General features: G+C 33.0%; 3 protein-coding genes across 3 annotated transcripts; 2 read left to right on the top strand and 1 right to left on the bottom strand.

The window, feature by feature from the left end:
• Window positions 1–13,271: 13,271 nt before the first annotated feature.
• On the bottom strand, window positions 13,272–14,327 carry HELRODRAFT_166844 (hypothetical protein; the record flags this gene model as incomplete). Its single annotated transcript, XM_009012037.1, has 3 exons — window positions 13,272–13,558; window positions 13,622–13,811; window positions 13,989–14,327. 3 exons carry the CDS (start codon window positions 14,325–14,327, stop codon window positions 13,272–13,274), a joined length of 816 nt encoding a protein of 271 aa, XP_009010285.1.
• Window positions 14,328–23,835: 9,508 nt separating this feature from the next.
• HELRODRAFT_166845 (hypothetical protein) lies at window positions 23,836–24,853 on the top strand (the record flags this gene model as incomplete). Its single annotated transcript, XM_009012038.1, has 2 exons — window positions 23,836–23,941; window positions 24,273–24,853. 2 exons carry the CDS (start codon window positions 23,836–23,838, stop codon window positions 24,851–24,853), a joined length of 687 nt encoding a protein of 228 aa, XP_009010286.1.
• Window positions 24,854–25,008: 155 nt separating this feature from the next.
• HELRODRAFT_166846 (hypothetical protein) lies at window positions 25,009–26,230 on the top strand (the record flags this gene model as incomplete). Its single annotated transcript, XM_009012039.1, has 2 exons — window positions 25,009–25,445; window positions 26,212–26,230. 2 exons carry the CDS (start codon window positions 25,009–25,011, stop codon window positions 26,228–26,230), a joined length of 456 nt encoding a protein of 151 aa, XP_009010287.1.
• Between the last annotated feature and the right edge of the window lie 609 nt (window positions 26,231–26,839).

Raw genomic sequence — 26,839 nt, forward strand, 5'->3', positions numbered from 1 at the left:
ACATAAAAAAACATTCAAAATCAATTAGATTCACTAGAAGCGAATATTTATAGAAAACATTTGTTTAAAAAATGTAATTTAATTAGATGATTTTTGGAGCATACCATGTACCTCCACGTAAGGTGAGCGAACTTTATTGAAAAACGGCCGCCAAGACCACAATTTTTTGCGTAAGGCCGCCGTGTCTATAAAACTTTTTAACATTTAAAATTGGCCGCCGTTTCCATAATTTTTTAACGTTTGGAAACGGCCGCCGTTTCTATAATTTTTTAACGTTCGGAAACGGCCGCCGTGTCGCTAGGTTCGGCGTATTAAATATTAATTTTCGAGTTATTTGAGTTTTATTAAACAACACCCATATATCCTTGACTAACTTCATGCACCTGATCCTTTTTTTGCTCAACGTGTACGCCCCCAACTTTAAGCTATTTTTAAGCTTTGGTTGTTAAATCTGTCGTTGTTGACCATTGCTAACTTTATTTTATATTATATATAATTTATTTATTTAAAATTTTATATGGCCGCCAAGTGCATAGTAGTGTGTTAACCAGCCCTAACAAGCTAAGACTTCTTTTCCTGTCTTTCAGTTTTTAAAATTAAATTAAGCTAATCATTTTAAGCAACAAATCAAAAGGCTCACCCTTTCCGATGATGACATCCTTCTTCAGCAGAAGTATACTTGTTTGACAATGCAAGCCAATATTTTTGTGAGATAAGCAGGGAAGTGAGAATATAAATAAAATAAAAAGTGAACTTAAACTAATAATAAAACTATGCACCATGGAATTATATAATTCAATGCTATGCACTCTGTTTTAGATTAATAAAATTTGAAATGCGTCAGGGTAAAGGTTAGAACTACCATTAAAGTTGGCAAAAGCAAAATATCTCTAGCGTTTAAATATTAAACATTTAAGCATTTGAAAATTGTGAACTTTTGTTCAGAGCGACCACTCAAACGGCTCTTTTCAGAGCCACCAAAACAAACGATTGTTTGCCTTGCCTAGTTTTGCATTGCAAATCAACAGTAACGAAACGCTAAATTGACGTTTGTTATAAGTTTGTTATAAAGTATAATAATCCTTACCCTAAAACCTAACTGTTATGCAAAAAAAGTGTAATTTCATGCCTACCAACGTTAAAATAGTTCATCAAAGTTCATCACCAATTTCATCCCCCACCAACGTTAAAGATACATAACAGAAGCCGTTCAAGCCTACAGCGCATAAGTCAGTTAATGTATATTTTCCTGCCCACAATGCCTAACCCAACCATTACAGCAGTTACAGCAATAAATCAATCAATCAATCTTCGTTTAGCGTCCAGCGACCCAGTTCCCCGAGGTAGGACGTTATTTTCTTTGCCATCAAGTTTTTTTTTTTTTTTTTTTTTTATTAGTCTTTATTATTGCAGCTCTGACATACGCAGAACCACTTACAATGTTACAGATATATTATGTTATCTATATATCTTTTATTATGTTCTTCTTTTCTTCATCTATTGATTTGAAGCAGCCATCTTTTGCCACAAAGGCTGTTTATCCTTTTCACACGACGTACACATATATTTATGTGCACGCGCAAGCACCGCATCATATACGCTGAGTATATGATAGCCATTGAGATGTTTGACTCAGCGAGCATTTGAACCACCGAGCCATCTCGCCAGCCAGCATGCGACAACTTACGTCGTCTACCCATTTACCAACCTCGAAAGGATGGACGGCTGGGTTGACCGGGGGTCGGCTACCCGAATGAATCTGTAGAAACTGCAGAATTCGAACCCGGGGCGTGGGAGTGGTAGACGGACACGCTAACCACTCGGCCATGAGACCCCTTTTTGCGCCAAATTAGACGATCAGTTGTATTCATTTCATTTAAATTTAGAGCTTTCATGTCTTGCTCGATTGTTTGCGACAAGGACTTCTTTGGACGGCTTTTGGGACGTGTGCCAGGTACTTTAACATCTGACAACAAGGTACCGCCATTAAGAAAACGGAAGCGGCATTACGACGAATCAGTTGACAATGAAACAGAATTTCTTTATTTCCAAACGATCTAGACGACACTTTAAATACTGAACTGTTGCATTAAAAGTCTCATTTGGCTACCTTAGACCAAAATGCAGTTCCACACACTCCAATTGATTTGTGTAAATGGGTAAGATTGAATGACTTGCACTGTGTATATCCAAATGTAGAAATTGCACTTCGGATGTACACTTGTACTCCTGCTACAAACTGTTCGGCCAAGCGATCTTTTTCTTGTTTAAACGAAAAAACAATTTTGCAAGATTTAGACATTAATTTAGTTATTGATGAATTTGCGCGCAGGAAGGCACGTCGTAAAGTTTTGAAATAACTTTTATAAACTGCAATGAAAGAAAATTTATTTTTTAAGATTGATAATATTACATTACATGAATATTATTAAAGAATGTACTTAATAAAAATGTTTTAAAAATATTGCGTTTATATGAATTTAATTTCTAAATTTATTATAAAATTTAAAATTGGGGCGGCAAAAAGGTTAATCCGCCATTGGTTTTCCTTGATTATCACTCCGAGAAATTTTGTGCTGGATGTGCGTGGGATGCTATGGTTATTCATTTTTATATCTAAATAAGTATTGTGTTAGTCAATATTTTTGGACTGAATAGAATGTAGTTGCATTTAGAAAAATTTACAATTAGTTTATTATTGATGAACCAATTTGAAACATCATCTAAACTTTTATTAATTATCTCTACGTCGTTTGATGTATTGCTAGTTGAGAAGAAAATGTTAGTATCATTTGCATACAGAAGATGATGAGCGTCAGTAGCCAGATGAAAATCATTCATAAAAATTATAAATAGAAGTGGACCTAATATTGATCCTTGTGGGACTCCTGAAGTTATATTTAATTTATTTGAAGATTTATTTTTTATTGACACTTACTGATTTCTGTTTTGCAGATAGCTTATGAACCATGTATGTGCTATTCCTCTTATTCCATAGGAGTATAATTTCTTTATCAATATCTCATGATTAATAACATCAAATGCCTTGGACAAGTCTATGAAAACACCTATGGTTAGGATTTTTTATTCAGATTATTTAATATGTTTTGTACTAAATGCAGCATTTTGGGAATACTCCTTTGAAGCATTTTGGAATATTCCTTGATTGATGGACAAATTGAATATATGTGTTATTGGATGTACAATTTCTGAGATGATTTGTTTTAAGAGATAATTACTTAATGAGTCATCAGAGGTGCTTTTTTTATTGCTAAGATTCTTGACGACTGTTAATACCTCAAGTTCATCAGTGGAGTTAATGTATATGGATTTACAAATGTAGTTGTTTATTTTTAAAGATTCATTAACTGTTTGATTTTCAAGCAAATTTTGATTAATTTTAATAAAATATTATTATCTCCCACTTTTTCTTTGAACAACTTTTTGCATCATTAAATCTTTGACTAAAGTAATTTTTTTCTTCCTTTCGTTTAAATGATGTAAAATAATTTCTAAATTGCTTATATTTATTTATATTCTCTGTAGTAGGTGTTGAAATTGTTTTTTTTATAGAGTTTATTTTGTTTCTTTGATAATTTAATTATTTCATCACTTACCCATGGCTTTTTATGTTTTCGTTTCAGCGGTTGCAATGGGGCATAAGTATCAAGAATTCTATTTAATTGATTATAAAAACTCATGCAACAGGTGTCAATGTTACTCTCATCCGTTATTGAATCCTATTTTTCAGAAGATAGAGCTAGGGCTTCCTTAATTAGGGAAATGTTTCTCTTATTTATGTTCCTTTTCAAAGTCAGAGTAATGTTAAAATCTCTGACAATGAAAATTTTATTTTATAAACTATTTAGTATCGATTCAATTTTATCTAAAAAAGACTCATATTTATAACTAGGTGGTCGATAGATGGCAATTATCTTGGTCATGTTATGTAGTGAGGCTTGATGCAATTCAAATTACACGCAAAGTATGTCAACGTTGTCATCATCGAATATGTTGCTTTCATTTACAACATATTTTACATCATCCTTTATAACCATTCCAACACCGCCTCCGCGTCTATTTCTTTTATTCTTGTATACGAAATTGTAATTATTTAATTTAATTAAATCAGCCGTTCCATCGACCAACTCTCAGATATTACAATAATTTTGAAGATAAAATCAAATTGTTTCAATAAGATCTCCAGATTCAATAATTTGTGAAACAGACTACGAGCATTTAAATGTAATGTTGAGATAAAATTACTGCCGATATGCTTTTGTAGTTCAAACATATTTTTAGAAAATTCCTCAACAGTGTAATAATATGAGTCGTTGTTACTGAGGTGTTTATCTGATATATTATTTTTGCTTTGTGTGTTATTCATCATGTTTTTGTTAATTTTTTAAAGTTACATCATTTTTGCCATCAATGTTAATTTCATTTTTATTCTTTTTGTCAATATTATTATTTGGTTTGAAAACCCACTCACGAATGATTGTGTCCTCATTCCAGAGAGCAGAATCTGTGAAAGAATCTATGAATATCTGAATTATTGATGTCAATACATATTCTGAAGCCTTTTCCCAAATGAGACTTTGCCACAAAACAACTGATTACTTTAAATTTATTTGTTTTCAAGTATTCTGTCAAAGTTTCATTATTGACTGTGTCAGCGAGATTACTTACAAAGTAAACTTTTTTTAACAATTGCCACGGCTGATTTGGGACACATGCCAGTGCTGTTGGTTCCTCTAATGTTTTTAATTTGACGTTCTTTTTTGAGACAATTAAAAAAGGATTTTTTGTTGAATTGCTGATGTAGACTGATGTTGCTGATGAGTAAGAGGTCCTAATGATGGGGAGGGATGTTGTTGATATCGTTGTGCAGTTGGGAGTATTTGTATCCAAACAGCTGGATTTCTTGGGAGAGAACGAGGACTTTGAATCTCATTCAATTTAGGATTGACATTCTTTGCTGTCACCGCCGAGTAAAGCATATTCTGTTTATTTATTCCTAAGCTGACTGTATTTAACTGTTCTTTTATTTCATCAATCAATCAATCAATCAATTAGCTTATAAAGCGCTATTTCCGCGATGTTCAACAGCGCTCCTCAATGAATTTTGAAAACAGATGGGTCTTGAGATCCGCTCTGAACTTCGCAAGTGATGGAGAAGTAGTCAGAGAAGTAGATAGAGAGTTCCAGAGAAAAGGACCAGAAAAAGCAAAAGCAGATTTGGCAAAAGAGTGTTTAACACCAGTTAAGAAAAAGCGAGATGAAAAAGACGATCGTAAACCGGGGCGTTTAAGTTCAATTAATATATCTGATAAATACTTAGGAAATAATTTAGATTGAGACTTATACATGAACGTGCAAATTTTAAAAATTATTCTATATTTTATAGGTAGCCAGTGCAAGAGAACAAGATATGGAGATATATGAGAAAAGAAAGGGGCACGAGCAACTAGACGAGCAGCAGAGTTTAAAGCTTTACTTAAAGGATAGAGTATAGAGTCAGGAAGACCATAGTAGAGCGAGTTACAATAATCAATCCTAGATAAGACTAACGAAGTAACAAGAAGGAGAAGAGTAGGATCATCAAGAAAAGGCACAAGTTTTTTTATTCTACGTAGATGAAAGTAAGAGCTTCTAGCAACACTATTAATCTGAGAAGAGAGAGACATAGTAGAATCAAAGATAAAACCTAAACTACGAAACTTATGAGAGACATCAAGAGTTTTAGAATCAGGTGAGATAATAGGAGGAATAGTAATAGAGTGTTTAGATTTATTAAAACAAATTAATTCAAACTTAGAAGGATTAAGTTTAAAACACATAGAGTCAGACCAAGCGATAATTGAAGAAAGACATAGAGATAAATTATGAAGAACACTATTGAGATTAGATGGAGGAAAAGAAGTATAAATGTAAGAATCATCAGCATATAGTTGACTAGAAAAAGAAAAATTATTAATAATACGAGGTAGTTCAGAAGTATAGAGTATAAATAGAAGAGGGCCAAGGATAGAACCCTGAGGTACCCCGAAAGTAAGAGTAGAGGAGTTAGAAGTAGAATTATTGAGAACAACAGAAGAAAAACGATTACAGAGATAAGAAGAAAACCAAGATAGACAAGAATCAGTAATATTAAAAGAAAGATGCAACAGTCTCAAGAGAATAGTATGGTCAACAGTATCAAAAGCTGAGGAAAAGTCAAGAGCAAGAAGAAGAGTAAGATTACTATTGTCACTAGAGAGAAGGATATCATTGTGTATTTTAAGTAAAGAAGTTTCAGTACTGTGAGCAGGTCTGAAACCAGATTGAGATACAGGTAGCAAAGAGTTAAAGTCTAAATAGGATGAGAGTTGATTAAAAACAACTTTTTCTATTTCATGTAGCTGTTGTTGGATTTTTTCATCTTTGCTGTTTTCGTCATTCTGTTTTAAACCTGCAGCAAAGCATGAGACTTTTTTTAAGTTTACTGCGGCATAAATAGGTAATTTATATTCTAATTTATTCAAATAGACAAAATCGATAACTTGAAATATTTCCTGTATTTCGGCGTCCTTGGTGTTACCATGAGGAACAAGTTTCAAATTTTCACTTTCCAGCAGGCTTTCAACATGACTAATTAAAGATTTTTTTGAATTAACTAATTCTTTGACTGAGTACTCTGAAGTTAAACAGAAAGCACAATAAATCACCAGCATGTATTGTCCGTGCAGCCATTTTTCAAAATTTTCCGGTCCGGTTTTCCATAAAAGCAACAAAATTTACAAAATTAATTAATAGAAATTAACTTAAAAATTAGTTATTTTCCTATTTTAACTAAAAATTAATACGACTAAACTTAAATTTAAGAATAAAATTATATATATATATATATATATATATATATATATATATATAATTCATGTTAAAGTTTTGTCTTGCTACCCTGTATTCAAGAGGAGAGATGACAAAATAAAACTTAATGAGACCCACTCTTTTACGTCATTCCGGTTGTGTGTAGATGAGAAGTATGCGGAAATAGTTGAAAGATCAAGTTCTTGGCCTGATTATGTTCAGGTTAGGAATTGGGTTTTCAATAACAACAGCAAAAGTGGCAGCACCAAAAATGCCGATGTCAATGTCAGGACATGTTCTGATGTGAAACGATGATATGGAACTAGTGTCATTTTTTATTTGCAAACTTTAAATTTATGATTTGTTAATTTGACTTAATTTTTTTCATTTACCCGCTATTTTTATATCATACAAGTATACATTGTATATTCGTTTAATGTACATTGTGGATAAACTGTTGACTTTTGACAATCATTTCCTTAATTTATTGTTACTGGATTTTGAGAGTGCCTGTGAGATTTCATTTAATAGGCACTATACAAATGCATTTAATAAGTATATATATATTTTTTTTCAAAGTTTTATTCATAATCAACAACATATCAAATAAATGAATAAAAGTTATGAAGTTGAATATGCGGAGACCGAATAAGACTGTTTGTCTTGTGGTGGCCACCGCAGGTAGGTATATGAATAGTTAATGAAATAAAATAAAGAAAATAACTGAAGCAGAAAGATAATTGAAGATAAATAAGTAAATGTTCGTGTCATACATATATAGACATATAACTATGTAAATATATATATATATATATATATATATATATATATATATATATATATATATATATATATATATATATATATTAATACGGTCAATGTTGGATCACCGACTGGCCGCAGCAAGAAAATCGCAGAAATGCTCGAGCGTAGAAGGATTGACATCTGCTGCTGTTGAAAGTCACGGGTTTTGTTTACTGAACACATATTTTAGAAAGAGGTTGTAACATCTCATAACATACAAAAGTGGACAATCAGCCACGCAAATTGATTTCTTCGCTGTCAAGAAACAACACCGAAGACTGTTCAAAAATGTCAAAGTTATACCTGGCGAATCATGTGTTACCCAACATGAACTCCTTGTGGCAGACCTGGTTGTCAAAATGTCACAACATAAGTCTAAACAAATGCCTCGAAGAATCAAAACGTGGAAGCTGAAAAGCAATATTCATCGAGAAAAATTTCAACAGAATGTCGCCACACAGTTAGACCACCAATCGCAATCCAGACTAATCCCAGACTAGAAGCTTTTTGGCAAAACGGGATGACACTGTTTTTGAAAATGATTGAATCAGTTTCTAGCTTCAAAAGCTGTTGCCACGTACCTACTGGCAAAAGCTGTTGCTACGTACCTACCGGCAAAAGTTTCGTTTTACTCTGATTCAGTTTAAGAGCATTGTTTTGCATCCACAAATCAACCTTTGATAAACATTCAACCAATCTGTCCAATTCGACCCGGAAAGTACCAGGCTTACTGGTAACAATGATTTGTATTTTATCCGCAAATGCATGGTAAAGAAACCAAATGAATCGATTACTTTGAATACTACTATTTATAGAACGGGTTCTACACAATTATCTACATTATTTTTAAACGAACTGATATTGGTGCTAGAAAATGTAACAGTATTAAGTTCTCGTATTATTTTGACGGGTGATTTCAACGTTTACGTTGAAAGGACTAACGATCCACATGCCGCTAAGCTAATTGATGTTTTTGAAAATTTTCAGTTTCAAAATCATGTAAAAGAACCTACGCACATACATGGTGGTACACTGAATTTAATAGTCACTTCAGTCGATCTTCTTGTTCAAGACTGTATAGTATATCCAAGTGGAATCTACTCTGATCATGGTTTCATTAAAATTGCATTATCAATGATTCGAAATTGTACGTCAAGAATAAAAAAAAGTAGTCAAATTATGGAATCGTTTGAATGAGGATGAATTCATTAAACTTATTCTTGACTCTCCAACATCAAAATCATGTTCAACGGAGAACTGCAGTTGTTTACCAGCAAAATAAATTGTGATCAATAGAGTTGTACCAATCCATATGGTAGTCACCAATCATGTTAATTTGGCTCCGTGGTTTGATGATGAGTGCAGGTTTTGTAAATGTGCTTGTAGAAGGAAAGAACAAATTTTTAAAAATAGTTTGCTACAAGTTCATCGTGAAGAATGGAGATGTGCTTTGAAAAATAAATCAAGACTCTTTTCAGAGAAACGTCACAAATATTGGACTAGTATTGTCGAGGAGAACAAGAAAAAACCTAAAAATCTCTAGAAAGTTTTGAATAAAATTCTCTGCAGAGATCATAATGACAGTCATTCTTCTAGTATGCATGAACTTACGCCGGATTGATTTATGTCCTTCTTCAACGACAAACTGAGTAAGGTGATAGACAGCATCGAAATCAAAGTTCAGTCTAACTCGTCTGATTGCAGATCAAATCTCAAAAATTTGTTCGCAACATTTTCAGATGTTTCTGAGAAAAATATAATCAGCATAGTAAAAAATTAACCAACAAAGTCTTCTCAACAAGATGCAATACCGACTCACATACTCAAAAAGTTTATTAATCTATTTTCGCCGTTTTGACATGTAAATTTCCCTCTGTTTGCAAATATGCTATAATAACTCCACTACTGAAAAAACACAATCTTGATGAGAATAATGTTGAAAACTATAGACCGATATCCAATTTGTCTTTCATATCTAAAATAATCAAACGTGTAGTTGTTAAACAGATACTCACTCACCTAGAGAATAATCATTTAATGCCGATTTATCAATCAGGTTTCAGGTAATATCACTCAACTGAAACGGCTCTATTAAAGGTTCTGTCTGACGTCTATGGGGCTATCGATCAACAGAATACCTCTATGGTGGTGTTCCTCGATAAGTCATCCGCATTTGATTGTGTAAATCACAAAATACTTTTAGGGAGATTGTGTGTTACTTTTGGATTTTCTGGTGCTGTGTTAAGGTGGTTTGAATCGTATTTGGTTGCTAGAACTCAGCAGGTATCATTTGGTGGTAAAGTGTCCGAGGTCAATATAGTTTTGTCTTGGGTGCCCCCAAGGTCTGTTTTGTGCCCCAAGGTTTTTTTTGGGTCCTGGTTATGTTTCTTCTGTATACATCTATAGTATATATATATATAATATATATTGTTAAAATATATAATACTCTCATTTCACTTGATTGTTTATAAATGGAAACAATTTTTACAAATACAAACTAATGAAAGAAAAAATGAAGAAATGCAAAACGTGAAGCATATGTCATATATATATATATATATATATATATATATATATATATATATATATATATATATAATAAACATATGCTTTACTTTTATGCTCAAAAACATATGCTTTACTTTTTGGTCCAAAAATTGTTACAAATCTTTTAAACTTTTCCCTATATTATAACAATAATCAAATAACAAGATTAGACAAAATAAAATTTCTTGGGGTCATTGTGACAAGCAATTTGTGTTGGAAAGATCACATCATTAATGTTTCAACAAAAATTTCAAAGATTTTGGGTATTCTTTATAAGCTAAATTATATTTTACCAAAATTTTTAATGCTTAAGCTATTTTATACTCTTGTTTATCCACATTTAATATATTGCATCATTGTGTGGGGTCGTCATGTTAAATCTCATATTGTATTACTTGATAAACGTTTGTTTTATTTTTTTAGGATTTATTACGATTTAAGAAAATTTAACCATGTTTCACATTGTTTTTCCAAATCTAGCATTTTAACAGTCTCTAAACTTTATTTATTTCGAGTGCTATTATTTTTATTTAAATTAATTGTTTTAAAAAAACATTTGCAATTTTATTTTTTTTTTGATAAATTCGTCTTCGTATTCTCTCAGAATTACTCGTCAAACATTGCCATATCATATTGTCAAGTCAAGAACTGCCTTATTTTCTTCAACTATATTTATTTTTGGTTTAAAATTATGGTTTCTGTTACCTTCTGATTTTCATTATATAAATAGCATCACTCAGTTTAAAAAGCAAATTTTCAATTGTATTCATTATGATTATTTTCCTACTGATATTTATTGACATGATATTTATTTATTTATTTATTGAAGCTTGTGCTTATATTTGTTGGATTATTTTGCATTCTAAGCTATATATATGATGTGACTTCATGGATGTATTGTGTCTATATATTGTAAGAATGTATTTGTATGTTTTTCTTATTGAATATTTTTTAAGTGGACACTATATTTTTGGTTAGGGTGGCCATACAAGCTTGTTTTTTAAGTTTCTGTGTCTCCCAGTTTTGTCTAAATAAATTTGTCTAAAAAAAAAATAATAATAATAATGTCATTTATGAGCGCGCTATGCATAGCGTCAGAGGCGCCCGGATAAACAAGTGTCAGTACGGCTGCCAAAGGCCTGTTCAAACAGATGCTGCTTCAATCGCTTTTTAAACGTTTCTATTGATGATTGTTGACGGATGATGAGTGGCAAATTGTTCCATATGGATGGTGAGCAATGTGAGAAGCCTTTATTGACGAGAGCTGATGTATTGACTGGTTGATGCAATTACAATGACGATGGCAGACGAAGGTGACGGCGATGATTAACAGACGAGCGAAGGTGAATGGGTTTGTGAAGATATGATAGTTGAGATGTGTTGAGTGTTTTATATGTGATGACAGCTATTTTATGCTTAATGCCTTGATGAATCGGCAGCCAGTGCAGGTGAGCAAGAGATGTTGAACTAGAAGATGAACGAGGTAATTCTAAAACAAGTTTGGCTAATCTGTTTTGAATGATCTGAAAAGAGAAAATTAGATACGCCGGAGTGCCATATTGCAGAGAGTTGCAGTAGTCAAGGCGAGATAACACAAGGCGGCGTGCTAGCGTGGAGGTCATTTCGACTGTGAGAAAAGGTCGAATATGGCGAATAGACCAAATAATGTAATTACATATTTTGATGAGAGCAGAAGTGTGAGTTTTGAAAGTTAGAGACGGATCAAGAGCAATTCCTAAAAGTTTAAGACTTGTTGATGCGGACAGGCTTGATCCAGCAATTGTCACGTTGGAGGGTGGAGAACATTTTGTGAGTTGCTGTGGTGTGCCAAAAAACATTATTACAGATTTTTGGGCATTTAGTTGAAGGAAATTAAGTGAATGCCAATCCTTTATTGATGAGACACAAGAGTTAAATCTATCGAGTTGAGAAAAGATATTTTGGTGGGAGATTTCAGATAACTATACTAGTGTCATCAGCATAATGATGAAAGAATAAGCCATAATTGTTAAAGATGTCAGATAAGGGACTAGTATAAATAGTGAAAAGCATAGGTCCTAATACAGAGCCCTGAGGAACTCCAGTAGATAAGCAAAAAACAGAAGAGACCTGTGTGCCAAGTTTAATAAATTGGGGGCGGTTTGAACCAGGACAACGCTGTTTCAGCGATGCCAAAATCCATTTTTAGCCTTTCTAGGAGTATTTGATAATTAATCGCGTCAAAGGCCGCAGATGGGTCCAGACAGATCATAGCAGCACAGCTATGGTTACCACAAATGTTAGTGAGATTATCATATAAATGGAGAAGTACAGTTTCAGTGGAGAAGCCAGGACGATAGGCAGACTCGGAAGGTGGAAAATTTGAAGAAGAGGTAACCTGTGTAAGGATTCTGTTTAAAGACAAACGTTCAAGAATTTCTTAAAAAGTAGACAAGTTTGATATGGGACGATAATTTGAGCGGTCCGATGGATCAAGATTAAATTCAAGAGTGGAAAAATTTGGGCAGTATTGAAATAGTAGGAAAAACACCTTTGCTAAAAGAAAGATTAACAAGTTTTGAGGTCACAGGAGCAAAGAGTGAGGAAAATTTTTTGAGAAGAACAGTAGGCAAAACGTCAAGTGGATATGTCTTATTAGCAAGAGACGAGATGAGTTTTAACACCTCTGAAACCAAAACAGCAGGAAAGGCATCGAATATATTTGTTGATTGTGGTCTGTGTTTGAAAGGTGTTATGTTATCTGTTACTATATTGTCTTTGATTGATTGATGTATATTATTTATTTTTGATATGAAATGATTTGCGAAAGAGTTGACAAGGATTTGGCACTCATCATCTGAATAGTGTTGTGGCGGACGAAAAAGAAGGAGGTTGTTGAGCGATCGCCAGAGATCACGAGGATTACTTTTAGAGTGAAGATCTTCTTTGATGGAGTCAATCTTAGATTGCATAATTAACGTTTTAGCAATCTCTTTAGCCTTCTTGTATTCAGTTTTTATAATTTCTGAGCAAAATCGCTTTGACTGTCTTTCTAATCGACGGCAGATCCGAATTGCATTTATTGCACCAATTTAAAGTTGATGTTTTGGACGATTGCTGCCTCGTAGAGACAAGCGTCTAAAAGGTGCATGCTTGTCAAGGAGATTGGTTGTAGATGTGATGATAGCAGATGTAAGGTCGTCCACCTCGTAATCACCACGCGAAAGTATATCGCAGAATACATCAGAGTTCTTGTTGAAAAGCATTTGAACTAAAACGACGATAACTACGACGCTGACGAACAATGATTGGAGGTTTGGCTTTGATAATGTAGTATCGAAGGTCACAAGGCTGTGATCAGAGAAAACACAGTCCATGACTCAAACGTTGTTTATGATGCATGTATGACGTATACTGGTGATGAAAAGGTCTAGTATATTACCATGGGAATGGGTGGAAGAGTTGACGTGTTGAAAAAGTCCAAGGGCTTCAATTGTTGATTCAAGATGTTGTTCAATGACTTTGAGCTGTCCCGGTGCATTGAAATCACCACAAATGATGAATGGGATGTTGAAATTGATGATGACGTCGAAAAATCTGTAGAAACGTGACCTGGTGGCCTGTAGATTGAGCTGATGATGAAAGACGATGAATATGTATTAAATTTAACTGTGAGATTTTCGAAGCCAAGATATTTTATGTCATCAACAATTAAGGTGGCTTTGAGTAGGAAAGTCTGCTCGAGGTTGATTTTCGATCCTCCTTCTGTCCTGTGACCTAAAATCTAAAAAAGTTTCATGTTGTCGAACATGGCATCTGTCACCTAAAAAATTTGGAGAATCACCTTGGCTCCTGCTGCACCTAAAACCTGTAATGTTTGAAAAAGAGGCCCCACGTTGGGCGCCAATTGTAGATTTTCGCCGGGCGACATTCGAATTCTGCACCACGTGGTCCCGAACCGCGTCCGCATACGAATATCCACCCGAGCCTTCGCTTCGGCGGAGTCTTTCCTGGCCGGGATCCGCCACTCTACAATAGACCCTCTCAGGGTCTGAAAACACGGGCCGGGCGGAAGTTTGTTCTCGCCCTGCTTGTTGACTAGAGACACCGACCTCGTCAACTATCAGCAAGTCTTTTTCAACATCCATTATTTTAGGTAGAATAATTAAGCCGAGCCAAACTTCAAGTGTACACTTCTTTTATTCAATAAAAGAAATAAAATAACAAACAAAATAATACAAATCAAACCTCTGTCTTTATTAAAAAAACGATAAATCCAAAATTAATCTATTAATAATACAACTACCAAGCAAGAGACAAAACCTAAAATAAAAATAACAAACGACCCCTCCTCACTATATCTCAACTCGCGGTCTTTTATATGTTTTTACCGCCCTATCTACATAACGCTTTCTATATCATAGAAAATTCTATACTCCTATCTATACTCTTTTCCTATACTCAGAAAAGCGATACAGCACAGCAGCGTCGCATATATAGCATATCAAATAACAAAATATACATGCATAGAATGTCTAGTAAAATATATAGATATATATAGGCGGCACGCCTCAAAGACGCAATCATTATCATCACAATCGTCACAATTTCACAAAATATACAGGCGGCATATTTCAATCGCGCAATCATTATCATCACAATCGTCACAACTTCACAAAAGTTTATCCGAGAAGATGAAACGAAGGTAATGTTCGCGACGGTTTTAACTCAGCGACGATTAAGCATATATAAAAGGCGGATTATGAAAAAACCGATTAAATAAATATTTAAAGGTTTAATGAAATGAAAAAAGATTTATTATTGTTTTTTATTTGTTATTTATAACATTTTAACTTTATTCAGATTAAAAATTGCATAAAATAATAAAAAACTTCATCATAAAATCGCTATATATTAATATACCAACGATAAGGAGAAAGTTAAAAAATCGCCAAAAATTTATTTATGTGTGCATCTGAAAAATATTTGAATCTTCTAATAGACAATTTTATTCACAAAAATACCATATATAACAAAACTTTTTCCCGTTTTGTGCACATTCTTAAAAATTCGATTGAACGCGTTAACCATACATTTCCAAATTTGCGTCATCGGTAACGAGAAGGTTAATAAATCGCCAAAAATCCATTTATGTGTGCATCTAAAAAATATTTGCATCTCTTAATAGACAATTTTATTTCCAAAAATACCATATATAACAAAACTTTCTCTCGTTTCGTGCACATTCTCAAACATTCGATTGAACGCGTTAACCCTACATTTCCAAATTTGCGTCATCGGTAACGAGAAAGTTAAAAAATCGCCAAAAATCCATTTATGTGTGCATCTGGAAATTATTTGCATCTTCTAACAGACAATTTTATTCCCAAAAATACAATGTATAACAAAACTTTTTCCCGTCTCGTGCACATTCTTAAAAATTCGATTGAACGCGTTAACCACACATTTCCAAATTTGCGTCATCGGTAAAGAGAAAGTTTAAAAATCGCCAAAAATCTATTTATGTGTGCATTTGGAAAATATTTGCATCTTCTAATAGACAATTTTATTCCCAAAAATATCATATATAACAAAACTTTCTCCTGTTTTTTGCACATTTTCAAAAATTCGATTGAACGCGTTAACCCTACATTTTCAAATTTGCGCATCGGTAACAAGAAAGTTAAAAAATCGCCAAAAATCCATTTATGTGTGCATCTGGAACATATTTGCATTTTCTTACGGACAATTTTATTCCCAAAAATACCATATATAACAAAACTTTCTCCCGTTTTGTGCACATTCTTAAAAATTCGATTGAACGCGTTAACCATACATTTCCAAATTTGCGTCATCGGTAACGAGAAAGTTAAAAAATCGCCAAAAATCCATTTATGTGTGCATTTGGAAAATATTTGCATCTTCTAACAGACAATTTTATTCCAAAAATACAATGTATAACAAAACTTTCTCCCGTCTCGTGCACATTCTTAAAAATTCGATTGAACGCGTTAACCACACATTTCCAAATTTGCGTCATCGGTAACGAGAAAGTTTAAAAATCGCCAAAAATCTATTTATGTGTGCATTTGGAAAATATTTGCATCTTCTAATAGACAATTTTATTCCCAAAAATACCATATATAACAAAACTTTCTCCTGTTTTTTGCACATTTTCAAAAATTCGATTGAACACGTTAACCCTACATTTTCAAATTGGCGTCATCGGTAACGAGAAAGTTAAAAAATCACTAAAAATCCATTTATGTGTGCATCTGGAACATATTTGCATTTTCTTACAGACAATTTTATTCCCAAAAATACCATATATAACAAAATTTTCTCACGTTTTGTGCACATTCTTAAAAATTCGATTGAACGCGTTAACCATACATTTCCAAATTTGCGTCATCGGTAACGAGAAAGTTAAAAAATCGCCAAAAATCCATTTATGTGTGCATCTGGAAAATATTTGCATTTTCTAATAGACAATGTTATTCACAAAAATACCATATATAACAAAACTTTCTCCTGTTTTGTGCACATTCTCAAAAATTTGATTAAACGCGTTACCCATACATTTCCAAATTTGCGTCATCGGTAAAGAGAAAGTTAAAAAATCGCCAAAAATCTATTTATGTGTGCATCTGAAAAATATTTAAATCTTCTAATAGACAATTTTATTCCCAAAAATACCATATATAACAAAACTTTCTCCCGTTTTGTGCACATTCTTAAAAATTCGATTGAACGCGTTAACCATACATTTCTATATTTGCGTCACCGGTAACCTTGGTATACCTCTTCTTCAACTGCACTACTTAATAGATGCACCGTGAAGTTGGTTTACATCCTGCAACTAACCTCTTTTCTTTCTAAGGCATTGTTGCATGTTATTATGCTCTGTAGGTTTTGTAAAGATTCATCGTTGCCTTTGGGACCATTTTCAGTTAACCCTAAAAAGCATTTATTCTTCCGCAATGAATCAATCTGAATTTCAATTTTTTATTGTTATCACTGGTTTTTTACATTTTCGGTTGGTGAAATTATTTCTCTGCTTTAGGCTCCTGCAAGCTTGGCCAAACCAACCCTGTTCATTCAAACTAGACTGTAATTTAATAAAAATGTAATTTCGTTTAATGAATAATATGCATTGCACAGTAATTGAACTATAGTTCTTTAACGCGTGAACATTTAAATTTACAAAAAAAAACAAAATATGTTTTTTATTTTAGCTAAAAATTAACAAATGCTAATGCAATCGCAGCAAAAAGTGAAATTTAAACATAACCGAATAATCATATTAAGCCTGGTTTATAGAAAAGACGTTCAGAAATGGAAAGTTGATAAACTAAATGTCTCATTGAAACAATTCCAGTCTAACATTGTTCATTTCTGGAAGCTTGACAGAGTGGGAGGAGATAATAATATAGGACCTGACGGCATCCACCTTAATGAACGTGGATTGATGAACTTTAAGAGAAACATCATTTATTCTCTAAAGTGCACGAAATAAATTTTTAACATTTTTATTTGTAATAAAAAGTTTATAAAAAAGTATACATTGTTGTTTAATATATCTTTGTATATATATATATTATATATGTACCTATATATCCATTTTTTATATAAATGTGTTTGTGTGTGTGATATGACTTAATTACTCATTTACTAAAACATTTATAACTTTTTTTATTTAACTTTAATAAAATTACGGTTTCAAAATGTAACAAACAAATGTCATAAACAAACCCCAATATCGATGTTGATTGATACACAGGTTGGGGTTGAATGTTATTAGCATCAAATATCATTACAACGAAAAAGAAAGTTATTAAATATTCACCATAAAGGTTAAAGGTTTCTCTCTCTTTTTTTTTGTTTGTTTCAGAGGTTTCAACGACAAACACACAGAGCGTATATGAATACGCGTGCAAATCACGCATCATACACATTGCATATGATAGGCGGGGATCTCTTTGTATTCGAACCCAGTCAATGCAATAGCAAGACCAGGCGCCTTTAACCATTGAGCCATCACGCCATAGTTATGACAAATGAATACTTGGTTTCGTCGTTTTCAGGTTTAACTGATTTGAAATAACAGGCCTACTCTTTCGCTATTTCCTGTTTCAAAATAACACTAAAAATGTGCCGATTACGTTGAGCTGTTAACAATGGACTAATGCCTCCATTTGACAAATTCTGATGTGACGCAGCATCAGAAAAATAAAACTATTGACGAACAACGTCCTAGATTGAACGTGCTGTTTCACTGACGGTATTTACTGCCGAAACAAGCATCTTGATCTACGCGAATCCGGTCCGTTTTGTGATGTAATTTCTATTTCAGCTTGGGCAAAAAAAAAACAAGGAATGAAGAAGTTGGATCATCAGCTACCACTACGTGTAAAATTAAAACAATTTATATTAGTATAAATGTAATTCTTTTTAGAAAAGCCAACAAAAAACGGGGATCTGTACAAAAATTTGTAGCAAATAACTCGTTTAAAAAAGAAAAGAATGCCACGAATTAAAACACGAGAATTAAAACATGAACATTTCTTTCGAAAGTAACACTAGAGTTTAAACATGCAGCATAATTTTAAAAGTATTTTTCTTAATTTTATTCCGTTTCAAAACATAATCTAAAAAACATCTAAAATTTAAAAAGTACAATCATGGTATTCTATTCTGGTATTGCCATTTTGTGTTAATCAAATTATAAACTATACTACAAGCAAGAGCATGAATGACATTGTAACACATCAGATACAGGAAACTTCAAAACTGAGGTGCACTTAGGTTGTTTGCGAGATAATAACAAGGACCAAAAACTTCCATAATTAAGTCCAATACTTCTTTGCAGTTCCTGTTTAATTCACCGAGTTCATTAAGATTAATTTATAAATCAAAGTATAACACAATTTTAAAATATTCGATAATATACTGTACAATTTTTAAATTGTATTATAATGTCAACAAATAATATATAGAATCTTATACATATGCACCTGCGTCTCGAACCGTTATTTTCGTTACCAATGGACAGAGATTTAATAATAATAACGGTAAAAAAATCTTGTATCGTTATAAAACGATACGAAAAATCTCTTATCTTTTAATAACAATACCAGAGATCTCCTATCGTTATTTAAACAAGACATTTTTAGGAAAGTCTATCATATCGAAAAAAAAAATAAAAGACACAATTTTCGTCTCGTACCATTATTTCAATGTGTGGAAATGGTAAAAGTGCTCATTGTAAAAAAATAAAGTGTTATAAAATATTCAAACTTATTTAATTTTTTTCCAATTGAATGACTTTGGTTTAATAAAGACTCTAAAAATATCGTATCGTTATTTAAACGAGACATTCTCCAAAAAGTCTCGTATCAAATAAAAATACAAACAAAAACAAACTTTTGTTTAATTTTTCAACTGAATGGCTGTTTTCTGGGCGAAATGACTGGGCGGCGTGATGGTCTAATGGTTAAGGTCGCCTGGTGCTGTTTCGCAGTAACCGGGTTCGACTGTGCCAAAAATATCTCCGCGTATCACGTGCTTCGTGTGTAATGCGTCGTTTAGCACGATGTTCATTTACGATGTTTTGCGCTTTGCTGAATCCTTTGAACTTTGGAAGAGTGTAATTGACCTTTAACTTTTTTCTGTTTTAATACAGTACATTTTGTAAAGCGGAGTTGGCGGGAAAACTAAGGGCAGACTGTAAATGTGCCAAGCGTCATTGTTATTGCGCGATGTTTTGGTTCAAATACTATCTTTCAAAAACTCAAAAATCATCATACAACTTGTGCACATACTCGTGTACATGATACCTCGTTATCGTATTGTTATCGTATCGTTATGTATCGTTTTCAAAATAATAACGAAACTCAGATTCTTATTTTTAATAATTCCGTGTATTTTCATTAAACGAAAATTTATTAGATCAAACTGTTCAGCCGATTTGACATGATTGAGTCCGCCTGTTAGATACGCTTCATCGTAGCCGAAATCGTATCATTTCAAAAAAATAACGGGACGCAGATGCTTATATAATAAAATTAAGTTTTTAATTTTCCGTGTAATATTATTAAACGAAAATATATTAGTTCAAACTGTTCAGCCAATTTGACAATATTGGTTCCGCCTGTTAGATACACCAAAGCCGTCGCGAACATTACCTTCGTGAAGATGACACGGTGTAAACACCGCATAGATATGGTATGGTATGGAGAATTTGTATAGCGCCCCTCTATGTAAAACTCAGAGGCGCTGTTCGAGAAGCTCCGGGCAAAAAAGTGATGTTATTAGCGGTATACTATTAGATATTATTATATATATATATAAAGTTAATAATATAATTATGTTTGGCGATTACAACGTATGAACCAAAACAACAACAATAATAATATTGTCACTATTATCAACAATAACCACAAAGAAAATAACAACAACAACAACGGTAATTACTTAACAACAATAATAACAGTAACAACGATAATAATATTAACAACAACAATTGTAATGACACTAACAATAACAACAACAATAATAATAACAATAACATCAACGATAATGCCATTAACACAAACAACATCAACAATAACAATAATAACACCATTACACTATATTATCGAAATTTCATGTCTTTGTCTTACAAAACTGTTAAAAAGATCATGAAAAAGATAATAATATTAAACCAACTAGCCCGAACGATGGAATAAAATTAAGAATCTTTTACAAAAACTACAAAACATTTAACTTTTTAATTTTGAATAATTGCCTACCTCACAACACTTTCCTTTTGAAACGTAGTAATCTCATATATAAATTTTCTTGTCCTCTTGACGAATGTGCGAGTCTTCAAACTTCCTATGTTTAGATGACTAGTACAACACTACTGCGTAAACTAACTATGCACAAAAGAGACGGTGCAATAAAAAAAACCATCTATAAACTTTCCACAACACCCCAATAACTAGGAACCTTCTAGATAACAACACAAAAATCTTATACAACAATTAACAGCACTACAACCTAAAAATCGCAGAAGCCATTTTTATCGAATCTGAAAAACCTTCCATCAACATCCAACAACGAATCACAACAACACTTCCAACTCGAAAAATGAACAGCAATAACATTAATCGGATCAACCAGCAATCTAACAATGATAAAAACTATAATGATAATATCAATAATGATAATATGTATAATGATAATATGTATAATGATAACAACAACACCATCAACAACAACAATTATAATAATAATGGGAACAGATCTTTTTTTTTTCATTAAAGGCGTACAGATCTTTTATTTTTTATCAAATGCGTAAAATCAATAATTAATTAATTAATAGAGAAATAGTCATGATTAAAATAAAATCATAATCATCATAGTTAGTCATCATTGCTTTTCATTAAAATAAAATAAGTTCAGCGATGATAAGATAATTATGAGAATTAATTCACGCATTGTTCCGATCACAATAAATGGCATATGATGATGATATCACACTGCTAATTAAACTTTGGCGAAAATATTTGGTCCAGTCAATTTTAATTAAAGATAAATTGAAGGAATTGTAAAACCCTAAAGAATTTATTAAAATGGTATAATGATTAAAATTGTTCATCAAGTTGTTTTTGAGATTGGTTGTATATTTGTCGAGTTTGTATTGCCTAGACTTGACAAATTTGTTTTTTGGCAAATAGTTAATTCAATTATTTCAATTGTTTTGTTGCTGAAAATGGTAATGTCTGGTCTAAGCGATCTTAATAGCTCTGATAGTGGACGTGTCGCATCATCCTCTACATCCGCGAAGATGGCGATATTCGGACCAGCACATGCCTTGATATTGTTGATGATTATTGAGAGAACTTTGTTGTGGCGATTTAAGTATCATTTGAGTGCTGCCATTGAGCTACAATTTGAGAACAGGTGTTTATAAATTTGTTTCACGTTGCAAAGAAGACCCAATGGATTGGCTGTTTTACCCCAACTTTGAAGGTTACCATTTGTTGGCAGTTGCTGTGTAATATATTTTTTTGCTCCATCTTTGAAGGTTACCATTTGTTGGCAGTTGTTGTGTAATATATTTTTACAAATTTATAAAGGACTTCGGATAGTTTTACTGTCGATTTAGACTATCGTGCAATCTCTGAGTCGTGGATATTTTCATTTACTAATTTGGTCCCACTGATGATGTTGTCGTTTGAGAGCTTCAAGTGCCTGCTTAATATCAACATTCTCCGGACTTTTCTGTTACATGTTTTGTTCCAGAGAGATTTTATTTCATCGCTTGCGTTTTGTTTAAAATAACCACGGAGTTTTAGCCTCGCCATTTCAACATGACACTTTAGCGATTTTATGTTAAGGCCTCCGGATTTGTAGGGCAAAAATAATATTTCTGCGACGCAGCTGCTTACGGGCATGGTCAGTCAATCTCTCACGGTTTCTTATAAAACGGTCTAATGTATTTTCTATCGATGTCAATAAAATGTCGTACATACGAAGTTCAAATATTAATTGGGATAGAAAAAAGCGTCTTAGAATTTCAAGTTTCCACTGCACGGATGTATCCAATTCATCAATCGTATGTGATATTCGTTTGAGTTCACTATGTAGTAACTCCATTTCTTTTGCGTTCCTACAATTGAAGCCATAAAATTTTTCCAAATATGTGAAATGATCATAGATGTTGATCTGAGGGATCGTCTCGTTATCAATTGTTAATTTTGGTAAAAATTGTTCATACAACATTTATCTATTCTTATCCTCATACCCGTCGATCGGCACCAAGCTAGATTGAGATCAATCAGTTTTTGGGCTTCCTCTGTGCTGTTTGCAATGAATCGTCAGCAAATTGGAGCCAAGCTCGTGACTTTAGGCTAGCAGTTATGTATCCCCAAATGTATCCGCATTGCTGGTAATATTTTTGCTGTAATAGTTCTGTTAGAGGATTGAAACATAAATTGAAAAGCAAGGGGAAGCTGTGATCGCCTTGCAGTACTCTACGTTTCACCGGAATGGGTGTAGTTAAATTATTACACACAGATACAGTAATGGAGTAATTAGCATATATTGATCAAATCAAATTGCTCAGTTGGTCCGGGATATGGTGGTGTTGAAGGACTGATGAAATGAGATCATGACTAACTTCACCAAACGCATTTCGTAAGTCCACAAGTGTAACAATAATAGTTCTCTGGTGCTTCTTTGCGTCTCTCACTAGATGGGACAATAAATGGGTGTGTTCAGCTACACCGTCTTCTTCTGAGTAGAAACCTTTCTGTATTGTTTTATTGATGATGTTATTCATTTCGAGATACTTGTATAATCTATTGTTGACAAATGTTGAAAATATTTTATAGAAAATCTGTCTATGTAAACAACTATCTCGTGGTTTTAATAATATTTCTAAATTAATTAAAAAATCGAGTTCATTTTCAAATTTTTGTTGTAAAAAATTAAATTTTTGCAAATTTTTAAAAATCGAAATCTACTAAATTTTAAAAGATGGCACCGAAAAGCGATTTTAAAAAGTGGAAAAAAAGGTTTTTGAAACACTGGTGAAGAGAGTAGAATATAGTAATTAATTGCAGGTCATTGGTTAATTTAATTCTGGGGTCTCGTGTCCGAGTGGTTAGCATGTCCGCCTACCGCTCCCACGACCCGGTTTCGAATCCTGCAGTTCTACAAGTTCATCAGGGTAACCGACCCTTGGCCAACCCAGCCGTCCATCCTTTCGAGGCTGGTAAATGGGTAGACGACGTAAGTTGTCGTATGTTGGCCGGCGAGATGGTTCAGTAGTTCAAATGCTTGCTGAGTCAAACATCTCAATGGCTATCATATACTCAGCGTATATGATGCGGTGCTTGCGCGTGCACATAATTACATGTGTACTAGGGTGGAGTGAATTTGGCAAAAAAAAATTTTTTCTTATTTTTTAATTTCCTGTACCGTTAATCGATGACCCTATGGGAAAGCATCATTCGTGCAAAAAATTAAAAGTCCTCGACTTTATCTCGAGGTGGCAAACCGTGAAGGCATTTCATAAAAAAAATTGTATTTGTACTTCTAACAAGAAAATATTTTTTTCGATGCAAGGAAACGAAAGTTCTATGATTTTATGAAAAAATTCGTCTGTAGTCCAAGTACTTCGTCTACCCAAATGATAGATTCAACATCTGGTAGTTCTTCAACTGATATATCAGATGAGAATGAGATTCGCATCATAGAAACGCTACGTCGATCTGGCAAAAAATTTCAACAAATGAGAGGTCATTTGCAAAATCTAGCTACCGCATGCGATAGAACTGAAATTTCTGATCGATCTGATGCATTTATTGTTAACGTTGCCTTGCTTGATTCGAATGTTATTGGGACAGACGATTCATCAAAAGTAATAGACAGAAGCAAAATACGTCGAGAGCGAAAAAAAGTACGCAAACATTTGCAATATGCTGAGGACAATAAAATTATTACAGCTATTTATTTCGACGATCGTAAAGACAAGACTTTAGTCATGACTACTAGAACAATACAGCACATCAAAAAACTATTACTGAGGAGCATATTTCTCTCTTGTCAGAGCCAGATTCTGAATACATCGGTCATCTCTCTATTGATTCTGGAAAAGCAAATACGATTGAAAAAGCATTGTTGATTTTGTTGAAATGAAATTTGAATTTCGTTCTTCCTTGGTGGCAATTGGATGGAATGGCACAGCGGTAAACGCAGGAAACAAAAATGGAGTCATTGTTTTACTATAAAAACACCTGAAACGGCCTTTGCAATGGTTTGTGTGCCTGTTACACGCAAATGAATTACCGTTTCGCCATTTGTTTTCCAGTCTCGACGGGCCCTAATAGCTTTTCTGGCAGCATCGGAAAAAGGCTCGACAGCTGTCTCGACTTCAAAGTAGAAGCATTTGAACCAATCCCAACAGAATTGCCAGACCTGAATACTGATTTTCTAAGCACCAATCAAAAATATCTGTATCAAATGTGCTCCGCAACTTCTGCTAGTACGGTATCGCCAGACTTAGCTATTAAAGATCCAGGAAAACTGACATATTTTCGATGGTTGACTTGCGCAAACAGAATTCTTCAGTTATATATTGGAACAGCTAACCATGCGGAAAACTTGAAAGAATTAGCCAATTTTATCATGAAAGCTTATGCACCAACCTGGTTTGATATCAAGACAAAATCATCTTGTAAATATGGTCCAATTCATGTGTTCAACATGGTTAAAAGGTGTTTATATTTGTATATTTTATATTTGTATTTCCTCGGAATTTGATGTCCAATTCAACATTCTTTAGACAACCGAGACTAGGATAAAAAATCTCTTTGAATTCCAGACATAGCTTTCCTGAAAAGAGCTTTCAAAATTGCTTCATTTTGAATGTTGCAAATGAAATTTGTCCTCAACGCTTTATCTAATGGGTTTTCAATATTAAGAATATCACATGTAGCTGCAGACTGTCGAATTCGGTTTGCTAATTCTTGAACTGATTTGCCCGGTTTTCTTTTGCAGTTTGTCCAAAATTTGTAGCGTTCCCTAATCAGAAAAGTTGTAGGGTTGAAAGTTGAATTCATATATTCGACCATCTCTTTGAAATCTAATGAGTTTACATCACGAGGTAGAGACATTTGTTTTGAAACCATCTCCAGGGTTTTTTTATATGTTCGAACCATGGAATTATATAACTGGAAGCGCCCTATCGGCGTTTTAACATTGAAATTTTTTTTCAACGGGCAAGCTTCCTCTGGAGGCAAGTTCCTAAAAAATTAATTATTCATGAGCATTTTGGTTTATTTTTAGAAAAACCTGAGATATAATTAGAAAAATCTTGGCCTTTCCGAAGTTATGTTTATGACTCTTTGCCGATCTACATTCAACTCGTTTGTTAAAATTTATTTCGTTTTCAACATTCCGTGAAGTTTTAGGCTAATTTATAAGGTTTATATAACCGTATTTAATCGTTAACTTGATATTGCCATTTTTTTGATGCATCAGAAAATTCGAAGATTTATAATAAGTTCGTTAGTAATCCTCATTTTTCTGAAATAAAGATTTCTTCATTCATTCTCCCAATACCCACGAATCATGATGATGATGGACTTCATTTACTTCATATCATTTTATTAGAGTAAAGCTCTCATCATTCCTAAACTAAATTAGAATCAAGAAAACGAAAAGAAATCAGTAAAAATTTTATTGTAAAAATGAAATGTTATTACTGTTTAAAATATATATTAAAAATTTATAATATATTGTTATAAAAATATAAATAAATAAATTAATCAACTAATAATTTTTAATTTAAAATGTAATTTCTGTGCATATGTCCTAAAAACTAGAATCTTTCAACACTCCAAAGCTTACAATACAAACTACAAAGGAATATTTGCTTTAAACATAACATACCCAAACCAAATTTAATCACACAGGAGATTTTTGAAATTTATTTTGGTAGTAAAAGCAAACAATCTTTTTTCTGTTTAAATGTTATGATTTATATTATTTATTAATCGATAAATCTATCGGGCGTGCGGGCCGCACGCCGACCATGAACTTGTTAGACCGCTATAAGGCGTGCGTACGAAAAAATATGTTCAAAAATTATTTTTTATGCCGAATATTA

Source organism: Helobdella robusta (assembly GCF_000326865.2).
Source record: "Helobdella robusta unplaced genomic scaffold HELROscaffold_10, whole genome shotgun sequence".
Classification (NCBI taxonomy): Eukaryota; Metazoa; Annelida; class Clitellata; order Rhynchobdellida; family Glossiphoniidae; genus Helobdella; species Helobdella robusta.